This window comes from Tachyglossus aculeatus, chromosome 3 (assembly GCF_015852505.1).
Source record: "Tachyglossus aculeatus isolate mTacAcu1 chromosome 3, mTacAcu1.pri, whole genome shotgun sequence".
Classification (NCBI taxonomy): Eukaryota; Metazoa; Chordata; class Mammalia; order Monotremata; family Tachyglossidae; genus Tachyglossus; species Tachyglossus aculeatus.
This window is the reverse complement of record NC_052068.1, coordinates 58163224-58180505: the sequence shown is the minus strand read 5'-3', so window position 1 is coordinate 58180505 and position 17282 is coordinate 58163224. Positions and strand designations below refer to the sequence as shown.

At 41.2% G+C, this 17282-nt stretch overlaps 1 protein-coding gene and 1 non-coding gene across 3 annotated transcripts in view; one reads left to right on the top strand and one right to left on the bottom strand.

Annotated features, from left to right (window-relative positions):
* Positions 1-17282, top strand: part of DAB2 (DAB adaptor protein 2) — an 86586-nt gene that overhangs the window by 31874 nt on the left and 37430 nt on the right. For both annotated transcript variants that reach the window (XM_038743681.1, XM_038743680.1), the window contains exon 2: positions 13731-13922. In XM_038743681.1, coding sequence (XP_038599609.1) covers positions 13832-13922 — 91 coding nt within the window. In that variant the 5' untranslated portion in view covers positions 13731-13831. The remainder of the gene's footprint in view (positions 1-13730; positions 13923-17282) is intronic.
* LOC119926060 lies at positions 7038-7175 on the bottom strand. Its single transcript, XR_005449974.1, has one exon. It is a non-coding gene; the product is annotated as a small nucleolar RNA SNORA7 (small nucleolar RNA).

The window sequence follows — 17282 nt, the reverse complement described above, 5'->3', positions numbered from 1 at the left end:
AAGAAGCCCCCTAATATCTGATATTAAAATGGAAGAAGCTACGGAAATTGTTCCTTGTTCTAAAAGTGACCCTCGTATAGTCAATTCTAGGTGAATAAATTTAGTATTATGTTTCCTTTTAGAGTCAGCATCTTGACAGGCTTGGAAGCAGTGTGGCCTAGTGGAAAGAACACAAGTCTGGGAGTCAGTAGATTTGGGTTCTAATCCTGAATCCTCCACCTTTGCTGTGCCTCAATTTTCTCACTTGTCAAATGAGGATTAAATATTTCTCACTACTTAGACTGCAAATCCCACATAGGACTGGGACTGTGTCCATCCTGAGTCTCTTGTATCTATCTCAGCACTTCAAACAGTGCTTGATACATGGTAAGTGCTCAAATGTCATAATGATGATAACCCAAAAGGTATCCTCTATCTGTGCCAGAAACTTATTCACACCCTGGAGAGTCAGTTTGCCTTTGGTAGTGACTGTAACCAAGAAGAACTCTTTTCACTGCCATTTCTACAATGAAGAACCAAATAAGAGAACCCTTAGGAGATGTAGCTGAGTGACTAGTTCCATATTCGCTTGCCTATTTACGCCCAGGCACTATGTCAGCCTCTCTGGTCTTTAAGCTCCCTGTAGGCAGGGATCATGCCTACCTGCAGTATTATTCTCTCCCAAGGGCTTAGTAGAGAACTTTACATAAAGTCAGTGCATACCACTGATTTGATTGAATATTGACTCATTTATTTTGATTCCACGGCTTGACTTTCTATGTCACCTATTAAAAATGTAATCTCCATGTGGGCAGGGAGTATGTCTGAGTCTGTAGTGCCTAAGGGTTCAGTACAGTACATCACATTAAGTAGGTGCTCAATAAATAGTATTTGTTACTACTGCTCCTCCCTCAGTCCATTTGAAAGGAATTGCTTTTGAGGACACTCCCTTAATGGCTACAAGGGAGCCTCACTCTACAGTCACTTAGGACTACCCATTGACAAAGTCACTGCCTCTCCCACTGCCAGGCAAGGAGCTAGTGACTGGACTTCCAACTGGCTGGGGACACTCAGGAGTCAGTTATCTCCAGAACTAGTATGGTAAGGGAGATCAAGCAATCAAATGGTAGCATTTATTGAGCACCTATTGTGTGCAGAGCCCTATTCTGAGAACTGGGGAGAGTACCACAGAGTAAGTAGGCTTGATTCTTGCCCTCAAGCAGTTTACCTAGTAGGGGAAAGACAGTGAGATAGTTCACAGATAAAAGGAAGTAGTGGGTATGAATGTGAATTTTAAGCTCCTTGAGGGCAGGAATCATGTTTAACTCTATTGTACTCTCCCAAGACCTTAGCATAATGTTCAGCACTCAGGTGCTCAGATTTATTAGCATCAGTATTTTTACTACTACATTTGTTAAGCCTATTATTACTATTACATAAAGTAATAATGAACTACTGGGTAGATACAAGTTAATCAGATTGGACACAGTCCCTGTCCCACACAGGGCTCATAGTCTAAGTAGGAGGGAGAACAGGTATTACTTCCTCATTTCTCAGCCCAGAAAACACACAGAAAAGTTAAGTGATTTGTCCAAGGTCACTCAGCAGGTAAGTGACAGAGCAGGGATTAGAACCCAGCTCCTCTGACTCCCAGTACCATGCTCTTTCCACTAAGCCATGCTGTTTCCCCTATACTGATAGGCTCCATGTTAGGCTTTTTGGGTGGCAAGAATAAGTGCCTTGCTGCTTTTGTACTTTTCCCAAGTGCTTGGTACAATGTTATGCTCAATAAATCCATAACCACTACTAAAACCAAAGGGTGTAATTGTCCCACCCATGCAGGGTCTTCTGGTCACCATAATCCTAGGTGGAAAATCACTAACTCATGGACTGAATACACAATCTGTTGCACCTATAATTACTGCCATCTGCTACTATTTAACAGAAAGGAGGGGTTTGAAACTTATTTATGCCTCCTTGTATTTGTTGACTATAGAAAAGTTTTCCAGATCATGGGAACTAGAGAAATGAGGTGTAGAAACTTATGATCCTGTCATGAGGGGCAGAATTAAATGGTCAGTCTCAACATATTTTTCTTTTCCTCGTCCCCTCCGCCCCAAACCAGTCTCCTCAGAGCTCACTTGGTCCCAAACTTGGTTCCAACTCTGCCCATCCGCCAAGCTAGCTCTCTTCCTCCCTTCAAGGCCCTGCTGAGAGCTCACCTCCTCCAGGAGGCCTTCCCAGACTGAGCCCCTTCCTTCCTCTCCCCCTCATCCCCCTCTCCATCCCCCCCCATCTTACCTCCTTCCCTTCCCCACAGCACCTGTATATATGTATATATGTTTGTACATATTTATTACTCTATTTTACTTGTACATATTCTATTTATTTTATTTTGTTAGTATGTTTGGTTTTGTTCTCTGTCTCCCCCTTTTAGACTGTGAGCCCACTGTTGGGTAGGGACTGTCTCTATATGTTGCCAATTTGTACTTCCCAAGCGCTTAGTACAGTGCTGTGCACATAGTAAGTGCTCAATAAATACGATTGATGATGATAGAAAGAGGTAAATTTTAGAAGTTGTGTATTAAGCTTTGTGACCTGTCCTAAAACTTAAAACTCACACTTTACAGCTCCTCCGGAAGTAAGCCAACATATTCTACTTGCAGTAGAAAACATGAAAGTCCAATGAGTTTTAGAAAACAATGGAAGATCAATACGAGGTGAAATTCCTTGAAGAGATGACTGCTCTCCATCCTGCTGTGAGATGCCCTGAAATTTTCAGCTAAAATGAGAGAGGCAGCATTATGTGGGACTATTCTGGATTGTAAGCTTCTTGAAGGCAGAGATCATATCTACCAACCTAAGGTTATACTTTTGCTGTCTGCTTTTGTTCTCGCTCTGCATATTTACAAATTGTCCCCCTGTTTCTCTTATTAATCAATCAATGGTATTTATTGAGCACTTACTATGTACAGAGCACTGTACTAAGCACTTGGGAGAGTACAATACATAGCAGACACGTTCCCTGCCCACAGTGAGTTTACAATCTGGGAGAACTGGGGGGAGAAGAGATAGACATTAATATAAATATGGTATTTATTGGGCACTAGGTATGTGCACAGCACTAGACACTTGGGAGAGTAGACATGTTCTCTGCCCACAAGAAATTTACAGCCTAGAGGAAGAGACAGATGTTAGTATAAATGTTACACATATGTACCTAGGTGCTGAAGGGCCTAGGAGTCAGAACATCCTAGGTTCTAATACACCGCTTGTCTGCTGTGTCATCTTGGGCAAGTGTCACTTCTCTGTGCTGTAGTTACCTCATCTGTAAAATGGGGATTGAGATTGTGAGCCCCAACATGGGCCAGGGACTGTGTCCAACTAGATTCGCTTGTAACCACACCAGCGATTAGTACTGTTCCTCATTCATAGTAAGTGCTCAACAAATACCATATCATAATACAGTGGTCTGCCCACAGTAAGTGCTCAATAAATACCATTAACAAGAGCAGAGTAAGCTTTTTAGGGATGTGGTAAAATCAAAGCATCAGAAAATTCTGCATCCCAGCTGAAAACTGTGGTGAACGGAACTGTGAGGAAGTAACTCTCTGAGCAAAAGCTTCACATTGAGAGAGACAAGGAGGCAAACAGTCCCAGGTGCTGCAAACATTAAACACAGCTAAGTAAGGGACAGCCTTTGTGTTCCCTGTAGGACCAGCTTAGCCTATGAGCCATGGGTGGGACGGATTGTGTCCGACCTGATTAACTTCATTCTACCCTAGTGCTTAGAAGAGTGCTGGGTACATAGTAAGTACTTAAGTACCATGATTAGTATTAGGTCTGTAGACATCCCCCAGAACAGTGCTCTGCACACAGTAAGTGCTCAATAAATATGATTAAATGAATGAATTCCCCCAGCCGCTGTCCCTTTTAGACACAGGCATGCACTTCATCAGTGGTGTCTTCTTTGAATGAAGGACACACAAATCTATAAACACAGTAAACAGCAGAACTTTCCCCCCGTCATAACTCTACTGAAGGCTCACCTCCTCCAAGAGGCCTTCCAGACTAATCTCCCCTTTTTTCTCAGCTCTTCCTCCTCATTGCCTCGACTCTCTCCCTTTGCTCTCCCCCCAATCTATAGCACTTGTGTATATGTACGTATCTCTAATTCTATTTATTTATATTAATGCCTGTTTACTTGTTTTTGATTTCTGTCTCTCCCCTTCTAGACTGTAAAACTGTTGTGGGCAGGGATTGTCTTTTTATTGCTGAACTGTACATTCCAAGCACCTTGTACAGTGCTCCACACACAGTAAGTGCTCAATACATATGAATGAATGAACTCAAATTTCCAGGTGAAAGAGAATTCCTCCCAAAAAAGTGCTCAAAGAATGAACATTAAATACATGTATGTTGTAGTCTGCATACATGCCATTTCAATCAATAGTACTTATTGAGAGCTTACTGCAGGCAGAGAAATGTATTAATGATTGTTATTTGTTAAGCACTTACTATGGGCCAGGCACTGTACTAAGCATTGGGGTGGATACAAGAAAATGGGGTTGGACTCATGTGAAGTTCACAGTTTCAATCCCCATTTTACAGATGAGGTAACTGAGGCCCATTTCTATCCACTAGACCATGCTGCTAGTGTACTGTACTAAATACAATGGGGAAAAGTACAATACAACAGAGTTGGTGGACATATTCACCCTTTTGTTGCATTTTTTTTGATGGTATTTAAGTACAAATTGTGTCAGGCACTGAACTAAGCACTGTGGTAGATACAAGCTAATCAGGTTGGACACAGTCCATGTCCCACATGGGGTTCACAGTCTTAATCCCTGTTTTACAGGTGAGGTAACTGAGGCACAGATAAGTGAAGTGACTTGCTCAAGATCACACAGCAGACAAGTGGCAGAGCCAGGGTTAGAACACAGCTCCTCTGCTTCTCAGGACCGTGTTCTTTCCACTAGGCCACAATCCTCATTGCTTTCTGTTTCTCAATTTCAACTCTGTTACTGTGTTACCAATCTTTAAAATATGCCTGTTTGGCTCCTTTAATGTTGAAGCATTCAGAATTCATCTTGTTTCACTAGTTGCAGAGGAGAATGTGGTCTCTGCCCTTCGTACTTAGTCCAATTCTTCTTGACCTCAGGCTTACAGGTTGCTGTCATGATTAACTTGTGTTTCAGTAATGTCATGAGGTGGGAATTCTTTCCAGCCATCTCTGCTAGAGCATTGTGTTGAAAGGTTTGCTGCCTGATCCAAATACAGAAAACCACAGGATATGCAAATCAGTCATCCATAAGCAATAGAGGCATTCCAGAATGAAATCTACTACCCTGCTTTATTTATGCAATGCAGAAGTGGGGTAGACAGGGCTTACTAGGTGTCTTTGTGCTTAGGACTCTGAACAACTTTTTCTTCTCCCCTCCACACATTCCCCTGAACCTCAATGAAAGGAGGAGGCTGACACAACCATATTGAACCCGCGTCTTCCCTGTACGCTGGAAGTCTTGACAATCACTGCTCTTATATTTGGTTGTTTTTTTTCTCTTTTTTAATTTTTCATTCTTGTTATACTTTTGCTGTCTGCTTTTGTTCTCGCTCTGCATATTTACAAATTGTCCCCCTGTTTCTCTTATTAATCAATCAATGGTATTTATTGAGCACTTACTATGTACAGAGCACTGTACTAAGCACTTGGGAGAGTACAATACATAGCAGACACGTTCCCTACCCACAGTGAGTTTACAATCTGGGAGAACTGGGGGGAGAAGAGATAGACATTAATATAAATATGGTATTTATTGGGCACTAGGTATGTGCACAGCACTAGACACTTGGGAGAGTAGACATGTTCTCTGCCCACAAGAAATTTACAGCCTAGAGGAAGAGACAGATGTTAGTATAAATGTTACACATATGTACCTAGGTGCTGAGGGTGGGTGGATTCTAAACTCTTGGCGACTGAGACTGTCTCACCTGTTGTAGTCACCCAATCATCTAGTACACTGCTCAGCTCACAGGCATTTAATAAATACTAGTGTCAGGAATAGCATGAAAACCGAGGTGAAAGAAGCAGCAACTGGTGTCTAGAAAGCTATTTGCAATGGTCAGGTCTGTTTAGTAGCACTCGGCTAAAGTAGAAAATAAAATCCTGTAGCAAAATAAACTATTTCTAATCCAGATTTTATCCTGAACTCTAATATCAAGTGTCCGCTAAGCACTGGGATAAATACAAGATAATCAGGTCAGACAGAGTCTAAGGGGGAGGGAGGACAGGTATCGAATCCCCCTTTTCTACATGAGAAAACTGAAGCTGAGAGAAGATGTGACTTGCCCAAGTTTACGCAGCAGGCAGGTGGCAGAGCCAAGATTAGTATCCACGTCCTCTGATTCTGAAGCCCATGTTCTTTCCACTAGACCATGCTGCTTCTCTCTGAAGATGTTTTAACCCCTAGGGCTGGTCCTTCCTTATCTTTAAACATGGAATAGAGATTGAGATCTCCCTAATGTGAGTGGATAGTGTCATCTTGTATTTGGGGAAAGCTGGCCATGAAAGGATTTGTTCATTCTCTGTCTTCTGTAAGAGAGCAGGAAGGAGAGGCTGAAAGTAAGAGGAAAGGAGGATTAGGCTATCCAGAATCACTGAATGGGAACAGAGTTTATTCTGTAGAACCGTGTTGCAAGACTAAACTTTTAAAGGATTCCACTGAGTGCAAACTCGAGCTTAATTTAAGGCAAAAAAGTCTCACCTCCAAGTTATGGTAGTGCTTCAAACACTGCACGCTTATATGGTCTGTTGCTCTAAACTAAATGACTAAGGCAGTATTTTTTAATCTTGTCTTTTGCTGTTGAGACGTATCCAACCCACAGTGACACCATGGACACATCTCTCCATTTGCAATCGTTCTGTAGTGTATCCATAGAGTTTTCTTGGTAAAAATACGGAAGTGGCTTACCCTTGCCTCCTTTCGTGCAGTAAACTTGAGTATCCAACCTTGTCTCTCTCCCATGTCACGGCTGCCCAGCACAGGTGGGTTTTGACTTGTAGCAGATTGCCTTCCACTTGCTGGCCACTGCCCAAGCTAGGAATGGAATGGAAAGGCCTCTGCTTGGCTCTCCCTCCCATAGCCAAGGCTGGTAGAGTACTGGAAACTCTCCAGGTGCGACCCTGAGAGAGGTATCTTTTAATCACCTAATGGCAATTATTGAGTGCCGAGAACTGCACTAAGCACTTGAAAAGCAAAGTGTAACATTCCTTCTTTTCAAGGCACCTTCAAGCTAATGGGGAAGGCAGGCAGACATGAGTTATTTTCATATAGCGGGAGGAGGGAGAACAATTTGTAACAGATGAATAAGTAATTGAAACATTTGGGAAGCAATGAGGACTAGTGGATGGACCTGGGAATCAGAAGAACTTGGGTTGTAATCCAGGCTCTGCCAAGGTCTTCTGGGTGACCTTGGGCAAGTCGCTTCACTTCTCTGGGCCTCAGTTACCTCATCTGGAAAAAGATGGATTAAGACTTGGAGTCCCATGTGGGAAATGGACTGTTTCAAGCTTGCATCTACCCCAATGCCTAGCACATGGTAAGAACTTAACAAATCCATAAAAATGAAAGTGGAGAACTGGTATAAAGAATTGTGTTTATGATACGTATTAGGCTGATGCTGCTTGAGGTTTGAGGGAACTTATTGGGGAAGTTTCTCTGGAAGAGATGGAAATTCAGGAGGGCCTCTTAAAGGTGGGAAGACTTGCTAGGTAAATAATAATAATAATAGTGGCATTTAAGTACTTAACTATGTGCAAAGCACTGTTCTAAACACTGGGGAGGATACAAGGTCGTCATGTCTCACGTGGGGCTCACACTCTTAATCCCCATTTCACAGATGAGGTAACTGAGGCACAGAGAAGTTAAGTAGCTTGCCCAAAGTCATACAGCTGACAAGCAGTGGAGCGAGGATATGAACCCATGACCTCCGACTCCCAAGCCCATGCTCTTTCCACTGAGTCATGCTGCTTCTCAATATCTGAATCTGACATGATTCTGAAGATCTATGAAATGCAATTTAAGACCACTGTCATAAATTGCATTCAGATCCTATCTGAATCTGAAGGGGAAGGTAGTTTCAGATAGGAAGTAGGTCAGTCGTATTTACTGAGGGTTTTCTGTATGCCAAGCACTGTAGTAAGTGCTTAGAAGAGTACAATATAACAATAAACACATTTCCTGCCCACAATGAGCTTACAAGCATAAACGAAGGGTCAGAGGCAGGGAAAGTTGAGAGTCAAAAGGTAAGAAGGTTATTTTGATAGGAGGGAAGAGTGCCTACAGGGAATAACGGAAAGGAAAAGGGGGATCCCCAGCTCCATGAGATCTAAACCTGAGGCTCCTGACTTTGGATATCCATAACCAGAGTACATAAACCGAAGTTGGGCAAAGAACCCGTGCTTACAACAACTGCTTAAAACGCAAAGCACTCTCCCTGGCATTTCATAGCTACTACTTAGGTTCCTGTATCTGTCTGTGAAGTATTTGGACATGGTTCTTTGCTCTCAAGTGCTGACTAACACCCTGCCGCTAATCTCTTACCCGAAGAATTTATTCTCAAACTGAGGCTCGGTGTCTTGGTACGAAAAATATTTCCCGGCCAAACTGCCTGCTCAGCACTTGGCCGAGTTAAGTCTTAGCATTAAACTGTGGGGTACGGGAGTCTTGCGAATTAAATGTGGGCTGTAATGTTAAGCTCTGCACATTCCTGAATGCTCAGCAACTCAGCGGGAGATGAGTCAAGTACTAGTGGCCCCTCAGAAGCCTTTGACCTGACACAGTGGTCTTAAATTGCATTCCATAGATCTTTAGAATCATGTCTCCTGAAAAGTGTGTGTGTGTGTGTGTGTGTGTACATGAATGCACACTTGGCTCTTAAACTAGAGCGAGTCGGATATATTAATCAGATCATATTCTTCCAAGCATTTAACAAGGTGCTCTGTACTCAGCAAATGGAATTGATGTGTAGAAGAGCTGCTTGTGACTGATCTCTTTTTTTTTTTAATAAAAAAGGAAATCTTTGGCAGGCAGATGATTGTAATTGTATCCCCAATGGAAGCTAACTTGCTAATAATGTTTCCCTCAGCTTCATGAATATTGGGTACAACAATCCTGTTGTAAGTTTTTTTAAGCTTGCACTCTCTAATTTTAATATTGTGATGCTATGAAGTTTACCCTGAATTAAGCACCCTTCTTCCTCTGAAATATTCAGGCTGACTTGAATAGTGATTAAAGTTAAATTTCAATGTGGCGTAGATCATGGCAAATGGATTTTATGTATACTTTGAAAAATGGCAATTTAAAACCTGTTCTTCCTAACTTAGACTATGAGTCCTACTTGAGGCAGGAACTATATCCAACCTAATTAGTTTGTAACTACCCCTGTATTTAGAATAGTGTTTAGAACACACAGTAAGAGCTTTACAAATACAATAATTGGTAATATTTCTAATCTTTTGGCTAAAAGGTGCTCTGTGAAAGATTGCAAGATGAAAATTAAGTATTGCATTTCTCTTCCTCCCTTCAAAGCCCTACTGAGAGCTCAACTCCTCCAGGAGGCCTTCCCAGACTGAGCCCACCTCCTTCCCCTCCCTACAGCACCTGTATATATGTTTATACATATTAATTACTCTATTTTACTTGTACATATTTATTCTATTTTATTTTGTTAATATTTTTTGTTTTGTTGTCTGTCTCCCCCTTCTAGACTGTGAGCCTGCTGTTGGGTAGGGACCATCTCTATATGTTGCCAACTTGTACTTCCCAAGCACTTAGTACAGTGCTCTGAACACAGTAAGCACTCAATAAATACAATTGAATGCATATATGTGCATATCTAATTTGAAATCTTTCATTTTTGGAATATAGTTTACTCTTCTACTTGATCATATAATTATGTCTCTATCATTTGTTTCTAATTTATATTGTGTTGCTCATTTTTTTTTTTTGGTTTCTGAGGATTCATTAATGCACCTTTGGTTCTGAAGTGGAAGATTTTTCAACACAGCATTTTCTTTTCATGGAATGAAAGAACATGGTTAACAAGTACTTAATACGGTGCTTTACACACAATAAGCACTGAATAAATATGATTGAGTGAACTGGTCTATAGCAGGACCCTATCTTGAATTTGATTGAAGAAACTAGTGCATGCTCCAGTATTTGTCTTTTTTGGTTATTTTTTTTTCTTTTTTATTTAAGCTCTTACTACATGCCAGGTACTGTATTTAGCACTGGGGTAGGTACAAGCTAATCAGGTTGGACACAGTCCGTGTCCCACATGGGGCTCACAGTCTTAATCTCCATTTTACAGATGAAGTAATTGAGGCACAGAGAAGTTCATTCATTCATTCAATCGTATTGAGCGCTTACTGTGTGCAGAGCACTGTACTAAGCGCTTGGGAGGTACAAGTTGACAACATATAGAGACGGTCCCTACCCAGCAGTGGGCTCACAGTCTAGAAGGGGGAGACAGACAATAAAACAAAACATATTAACAAAATAAAATAAATAGAATAACTATGTACAAGTAAAATAGAGTAATAAATATGTACAAACATATAGAAGTGAAGTGACTTGCCCATAGGCACCCAACAGACAAGTGGCAGAGCCAGGATTAGAACCCAGGTCATCCTGGCTTCCAGACTTGTGCTGTTTCCACAAAGGCATGCTACTTCTCTAACTGCTCCAGTTGAAGAATGGTACAGAATTTCTGTCTACTAAAAAAGGTGTCCTCCTGGAATCAGTCAGTGGTAACTAATTAATAATGGCATTTATTAAGCGCTTACTATGTGCAAAGCACTGTTCTAAGGTAACTGAGTACTTCCTGTTTGCAGAACATTGTACTAAGTGCTTAGAGTACCATAGAGTTGGTAGACATTACCACTGCCTGCAAGGATATTACAATCTAAAGAGGAATAACCCTGAAAATAATTCACCCACCAAAAATCACTTTAGCTTTTCTACATGAAGTCTGAATTACATACTGGTTCTCCCTTACATTGTAAGCTTCTTGAGGTCAGAAATCATGTCTAGCAACTCTGTTGTATTCTCCCAAACACTTGGTACAGAGCTCTGCCTAAAGAAAAAGCTTAGTAAATACCATTGATTTGGTTATTCAAAGAAACCCAAATATTGCAGTGGCATCTTGTGACTTCAGCAGTAGTTAGCCAGTTCAAAACTAACAGGAATAGAACCTTGTAAATTTCATAATTTGATCATAGCAAAGGAGTACTCACTTCCTTACTTCTGGTATAACACTCAAAGTGCAACTTCCAGTAGCCCATAACTCCCCAAAGAAAAGGTGGTTTTACCAGCTGCAGGGAGCTTTTGTTCTACATTGTAGCTAAAAAAAGTCCACCATCCTTCTGAGTACTGAAGTTGTAGTGGAAAGGGAGAGACAGAATCTCTTCTACTCAAAGGCTATCAGAGTTTGGAAACAATAATAATAATAATAATAGTACTTGTTAAGCACTTAGTAGGTGCTAAGTACTGTTCTAAGTGCTGGGGTAGATACAAGTTAGAATGAACACAGTCCCACATGGGACTCCCAGTTTAAGTAGGAAGGAGTGGGATTTCAACCCCATTTTCCAGATGAGGTAACTGAGGCACTGAGAAATAAAGTGACTTTCCCATGGTCACACAGCTGGCAGTGGCAAAGCTGGGATTAGAACCCAGGACCTCTGACTCCCAGTCCTGTGCTCCTTAATTCAGTGATATTTATTGAGCACGTACTCTGTGCAGAGCACTGTACTAAGCACTTGGGAAGTACAATTCAGCAATAGAGACAACCCCTGCCCACAATAGCCTCACAGTCTAGATGGGGGGAGACAGACATCAAAACAAGTAAACAGGCATCAGTAGCATCATTATAAGTAAAAAGAATTATGGAACTATACACATCATTAATAAAAATAGAATTGTGATTATAAAAATGTAAATATATACACTAGGCCATGCTGCTTCCCAGAAGGCATAACACTCCCAGGAGTGACCTTGGGTCCTTATCCATCAGTGTTCCAACAAGGGCACGAAAAAATATTGGTGGCCATGAACAAACCCATTAAATATAAATACATCACTGCACTGACTCCAACTATGTAAAAAAAAAAAAAATCAAATATTTTTAAAGTGTGAAGTAAGATCTCTCCATAGTTCCCTCTGAGGTGGTTATTGTTGAAATGGATTTATATCACTGTCTTTCTAAATAATAATAATAATAATAGTGATGGTATTTATTAAGCGCTTACTATGTGCAAAGCACTGTTCTAAGTGCTGGGGGGGATACAAGGTGATCAGATTGTCCCATGTGGGGCTCACAGTCTTAATTCCCATTTTATGTACAAATACAACTGCAGTGTAGAAATCTTGGTACACAAGTACTGAGTTTATTAAAGGAGAAATTAAAAGTAGGACATACTTTCCCTCAGAGCTGAAATGTTAGGAAAATTGGCATACTCAAGTTATTTTAGTGCTATTCCTCCAACCATTTTCCAGTGAGACTAAAGGCTAAAAATGTGGCTCCATATCTGTGAAAAGAATTGCAGGTAATAGCATTGATTGTGAGGTGCACAGCAGTAGAAGTCTTGGGGTACAGAACAATGTAGCAACACACTCTCTACCCATGAAGACTTACACTCATGGTGGAGAGGAACGTGAATATTTACAATTAGAGGAGTGAAAATAAACTTGAGCCAACATACATGAGGGTGTAAATGAATTCCTAAATGCTAGAGTTGGCAGTAGAAACAGTACAGCTCAGGTGCTGGAAAACTGATCGAGGGAAGATGGTTAGAGGCGGTTGGTGTTTTTGTTTGTTTGTTTGTTTCATGTTTTTATTTAAGAGAAGCAGCATGGGCCAGTGGCTAGCACCTGGACCTGGGATTCAAAAGGAACTGGATTCTCATCCCAGCTGTGCCACATGTCTGTTCACTTCCCTTCTTTGTGTTTGTTACCGTATTTGTAAAATGGAGATTAAGACTGTAAGCCCCATGTGAGACATGGACTATATCCAGTCTGACTAGTTTATAAGTACCCCAGTGTTTAGGACGGTGCTGGCACATAGTAAGCACTTATCAAGTATTGCCTAGTGGATAGAGCAAAGGTTTGAGTCAGAAGGACCTGAGTTCTAATCCTGTCTCTGCCACTTATCTGCTTTGTGACCTTGGTCAAGTCACTTAACTTCTCTGTGCTTTAGTTGCCTCATCTGGAAAATGGGGATTAAGACTGTGAGCCCCATGTAGGGAAGGGACTGTGTCCAACCTGATTAGCTTTTTATCTACCCGAGGGCTTAGAACAGTACTTGACACCTAGTAAGCCCTTAACAAATATCGTTATTATCATTAAGAAAAAAAAATGGTGGGAGCAGTTTGGAGAGAAAGGAGTTGATTTGGGGTATGTTGTGTGGGAAAAACTGTCAGGATTTGACTGTCTTACACTGCCTTTCAGCTTTTTCTACTTGCTATACAGCTTGGACTGCATAACCTCTTGAGGGAATGTTGTAGAGGTGTAGGACATCTGAGATTTAACACAAAATATGACGATTTGTTCTCTTATGTGCTTTCCTTTGCTGTGACTTCAGACCTTTAAAAAAAGGGTAACCAAAAGATGGCTTTTAAGACGTGAACTTGGAAACACAACTAAACCCCCATCTGCCCTCACCATGCCTCTAATGATCTCCGTTTACAGGTCACCTTCGAGCATGTATGTTTGAATCTCATAGTTTGGGAGTTCCCCAAAGTCAGTAAGTGACTCAAGAAGTGAGGCCAATTTGCCTGCTTTAATCCAACATGTCTACCGAAGTGGAAACCAACACGAACGGTCAATCTGATCAACAGCAGGCTGCGCCGAAGGTGCCGTCGAAAAAGGAGAAAAAGAAAGGTAGGAATAAGCTTCCTTCTTAGGAGCTGGCTCTTGTCCCTTAAGGCTAGCTAAGCCTAAGCACTAGGGCAGGAGATCCATTCATTAACTCATTCACTCTTATTTATTGAGCACGTACTGTGCACGTGTTTGCAGGAGGTCGCTGTGAGCAAGGTTTGGGTCTGTTACATTGTACTCTCCCAAGCACTTAGTGCTTTGCACACAATAAATGCTCAATAAATACAATTGAATGAATAAGTGAATAAGTTCATGCCTTCCCTGTATGAGACAAATGCATTTATTTATATTATTGTCTGTCTCCTCCTCTAGACTGTAAACTTATTGTGGGCAGGGAATGCGTCTGCTGAATTGTACTCTCCCAAGTCTTTAGTACCATGATCTACATGCAGTAAGTGCTCTATAAATACAATTGACTGAAAAGGATAAAGCTGGCATTGCTGTATTCCAGTAGCATTGCCTCGGACAAGGCGGGATGAGAGTCCAAAGTTTCAACCTTGAAGCTAGCGAGAGACTAGACAATCAAAATGGAAAACAAGTTCTAAAATACTGATAATATCCAGAATTAATGGCTGCAATTTTTTATGATTACTATTAATATTATTGTATTTCTAAAGTGCTTACAAATGTGCCAGGCACTATACTAAGTGTTGGAGTGAGTACAAGTAAATCGGGTTGGACGTAGTCCCTGTCCTATGTGGGGCTCAGTCTCAATCCCCATTTTACAGATGAGGTAACTGAGGCCCAGAGGAATTGGTTACACAGCAGACAAGTGGCAGAGCCAGGATTAGAACCCATGACCTTCTGACTCCCAGAAGGTTTATCCACTGCACCATGCTGCTTCTCCAATTTGGCTATAGGGCTGTGTCAGGAAAAGCTGTAGCTGACTTTGTAGTGGCTCTTCAGATTGCATATTATCCTTATTCTTACATAAATCCATCATGAGTTATCTGCATTTGCAAGCTCCTTGAAGGCAGGAATTATATCTACTAAATGTGCTCTTAATCTTATTTATGGAGCCCAGAACACTATACTGGCCTACTGAGGAGACCAATGCAGGACAGACCAGCTTGACAAGTAGCTGTCTAGAGGGGTCTCTCTCCAAGCAGAGGATGTAAAATAAAATCAGGATAGAGCAACAGGCCCAGTGTGAGACAAACCCATCAGCAAAGCATTCTTGTGCTATCCTTCACACACATGGCTATGACTGCGTATGTTTCAAAATCAAACAGATATTTATAAATGATCATTTTTCAGTGCCTTAAATATTTCAGTGACTGAAGTCAATTTTCTTGTTTCCTACCAAGCCGTAAGAACATAAGCCATGTCATATGTGAGTCAGACTAATTTCCAGTCCAGCAGCGAGTACCTCTAGAGTGTAAGCTTTCTTTGGACAGGGAACATTTCAACCAACTCTGTTTTAAATTGTACTCTCCCAAGAGCTTAACAGAGTGTACTGTGCACAATAAGCACTAACATACCAGTGATCAAATTTATTCTTTCTCCGACGTATCAATAGAATACTTTGAAGGAACTGTATACTGCCTACCCTCTTTGACATATTGATTGTTGGCTGGTCCACAAGATAAATCTTTGATCTATTTTCTTTAAAATATGAAAAGGCAAGTGAGGCAATAATATAAGTGAATAAAAACATCTACATACAGTTGTACTTGTAGATATTGACATTTGGAATTTTAAATTGTGGATAATTTCTGCCTCAAATTCATTGTCCTAGCCCCTTTCTCGATGACTCTGAGGAAGTCTAATAAATTGATAGCCATCTATCTTGATGGAGTAATGACTGAGTAGTTGTTGCAATAATGAATAGAAAGGAGAAAGAGGAAGCAAGCCTGTATTGGCTCATGACATTGCTTTCCTCTGGACAAGGAATATCTTTGCTTCTACAGAACTCTTGGTAAGCAGGATGCTGTTTATAATAATAATGGCATTTAAGTGCTTACTGTGTGCCAAGCACTGTTCTAAGCACTGGGGTACGTACAGGGTAATCAGGTTGTCTCACGTGGGGCTCACAGTCAGTCCCCAGTTTACAGATGAGGTAACAGGCACAGAGAAGTCAAGTGACTTGCCCAAACTCACACAGCTAAGTGGTGGAGCTGGGATTAGAATCCACGATCCCTGATCCCCAAGCTTGTGCTCTTTCCACTAAGCCATGCTGCTTCTCTCGATTTCTACTCTTCTTGTATTATCCTTGAGAGAGTACCATACAATGGAGTTGGTAGATCCATTCCTTGCCCACAAGGAGCTTGAAGTCTAGAGGAGACATCCATTAAAATAAACTATGGATATATACATAAGTACTGTGGGACAAATATCAAATGCTTAAAGGATAAAGATCCAAGGCACCCCAGAAGGGAAAGGGGATAGGAGACAAGAGGGCTTAATGAGGGAAAGAGAAGTTGGGAAGAGTTTCTGGTCTTCCATATATAAAATGGATGTGAATCTAGGCCAGGGAGAGGACATGGGCAAGGATTCAGCAGTGAGGTAGACACGATTGAGGAACAGTGGGTAGAGTACAGGTGTCTAGTACCGTGTTCTGGTCTGCTAAACACTCACACTAATGAATGAACACAAGAATGACTTGCAAATCACAATGTACCGTTTTGTTGCAGATTCTTTCTTCCCAAAAGAAACTAGAGCCACAATTAAACTGACTAATCTTAAACAATATCCATATCCCCCATCAGCCTTGGGTAACTTCCAAACTCCTCACTGTCCCTTTTTATTCTCCTTCAAGCGGCATTAAACTTCCCAATTGACAATGACCTGTACTACCACCCTTTGAAGTACCTGATATACCGGTGAGAACATGTTGAAAGATGACACAATCAATGACTCCAAACAGTTATGTACTATGGCAAAATTTCATCTATTCTGGTAGGCAGTCAGTGTCTGAGTTCCCAACAAGTAAGAATGGAAGATCCCGACCCCTCTTTTTTTTTCCATTCATTTTAAAAATCAGGGTGAGGAGAGAAACCGAACATGACCTTTCGATTTTTAAAAGCACTTTGTGGAGAGGAGCATGAAGCCTCTTGTATGAAAGGGCAGGGGTTGGTATGAAAGGGGAAAAATCAATTTCTTAGACTCTTTAGCTTCCATTTCCCCTCTTATAAAATTGGAAATGAGATTCACCTCTCCTAGCAAAAAGTGCAAGTGCAGTAAGCTTTCAGAAGAGACTTGGGAGAGTTGACTATAGTAATATTGGTATTTAAGAACTTTCTATGTTCCAGGCACTGTACTAAGCTCTGGAGTGGATACAAGCAAATTGGATTGGACACAGTCCCTATCCCATGAGGGGCTCACAGTTTCAATACCCATTTTATAGATGAAGTAACTGAGGCA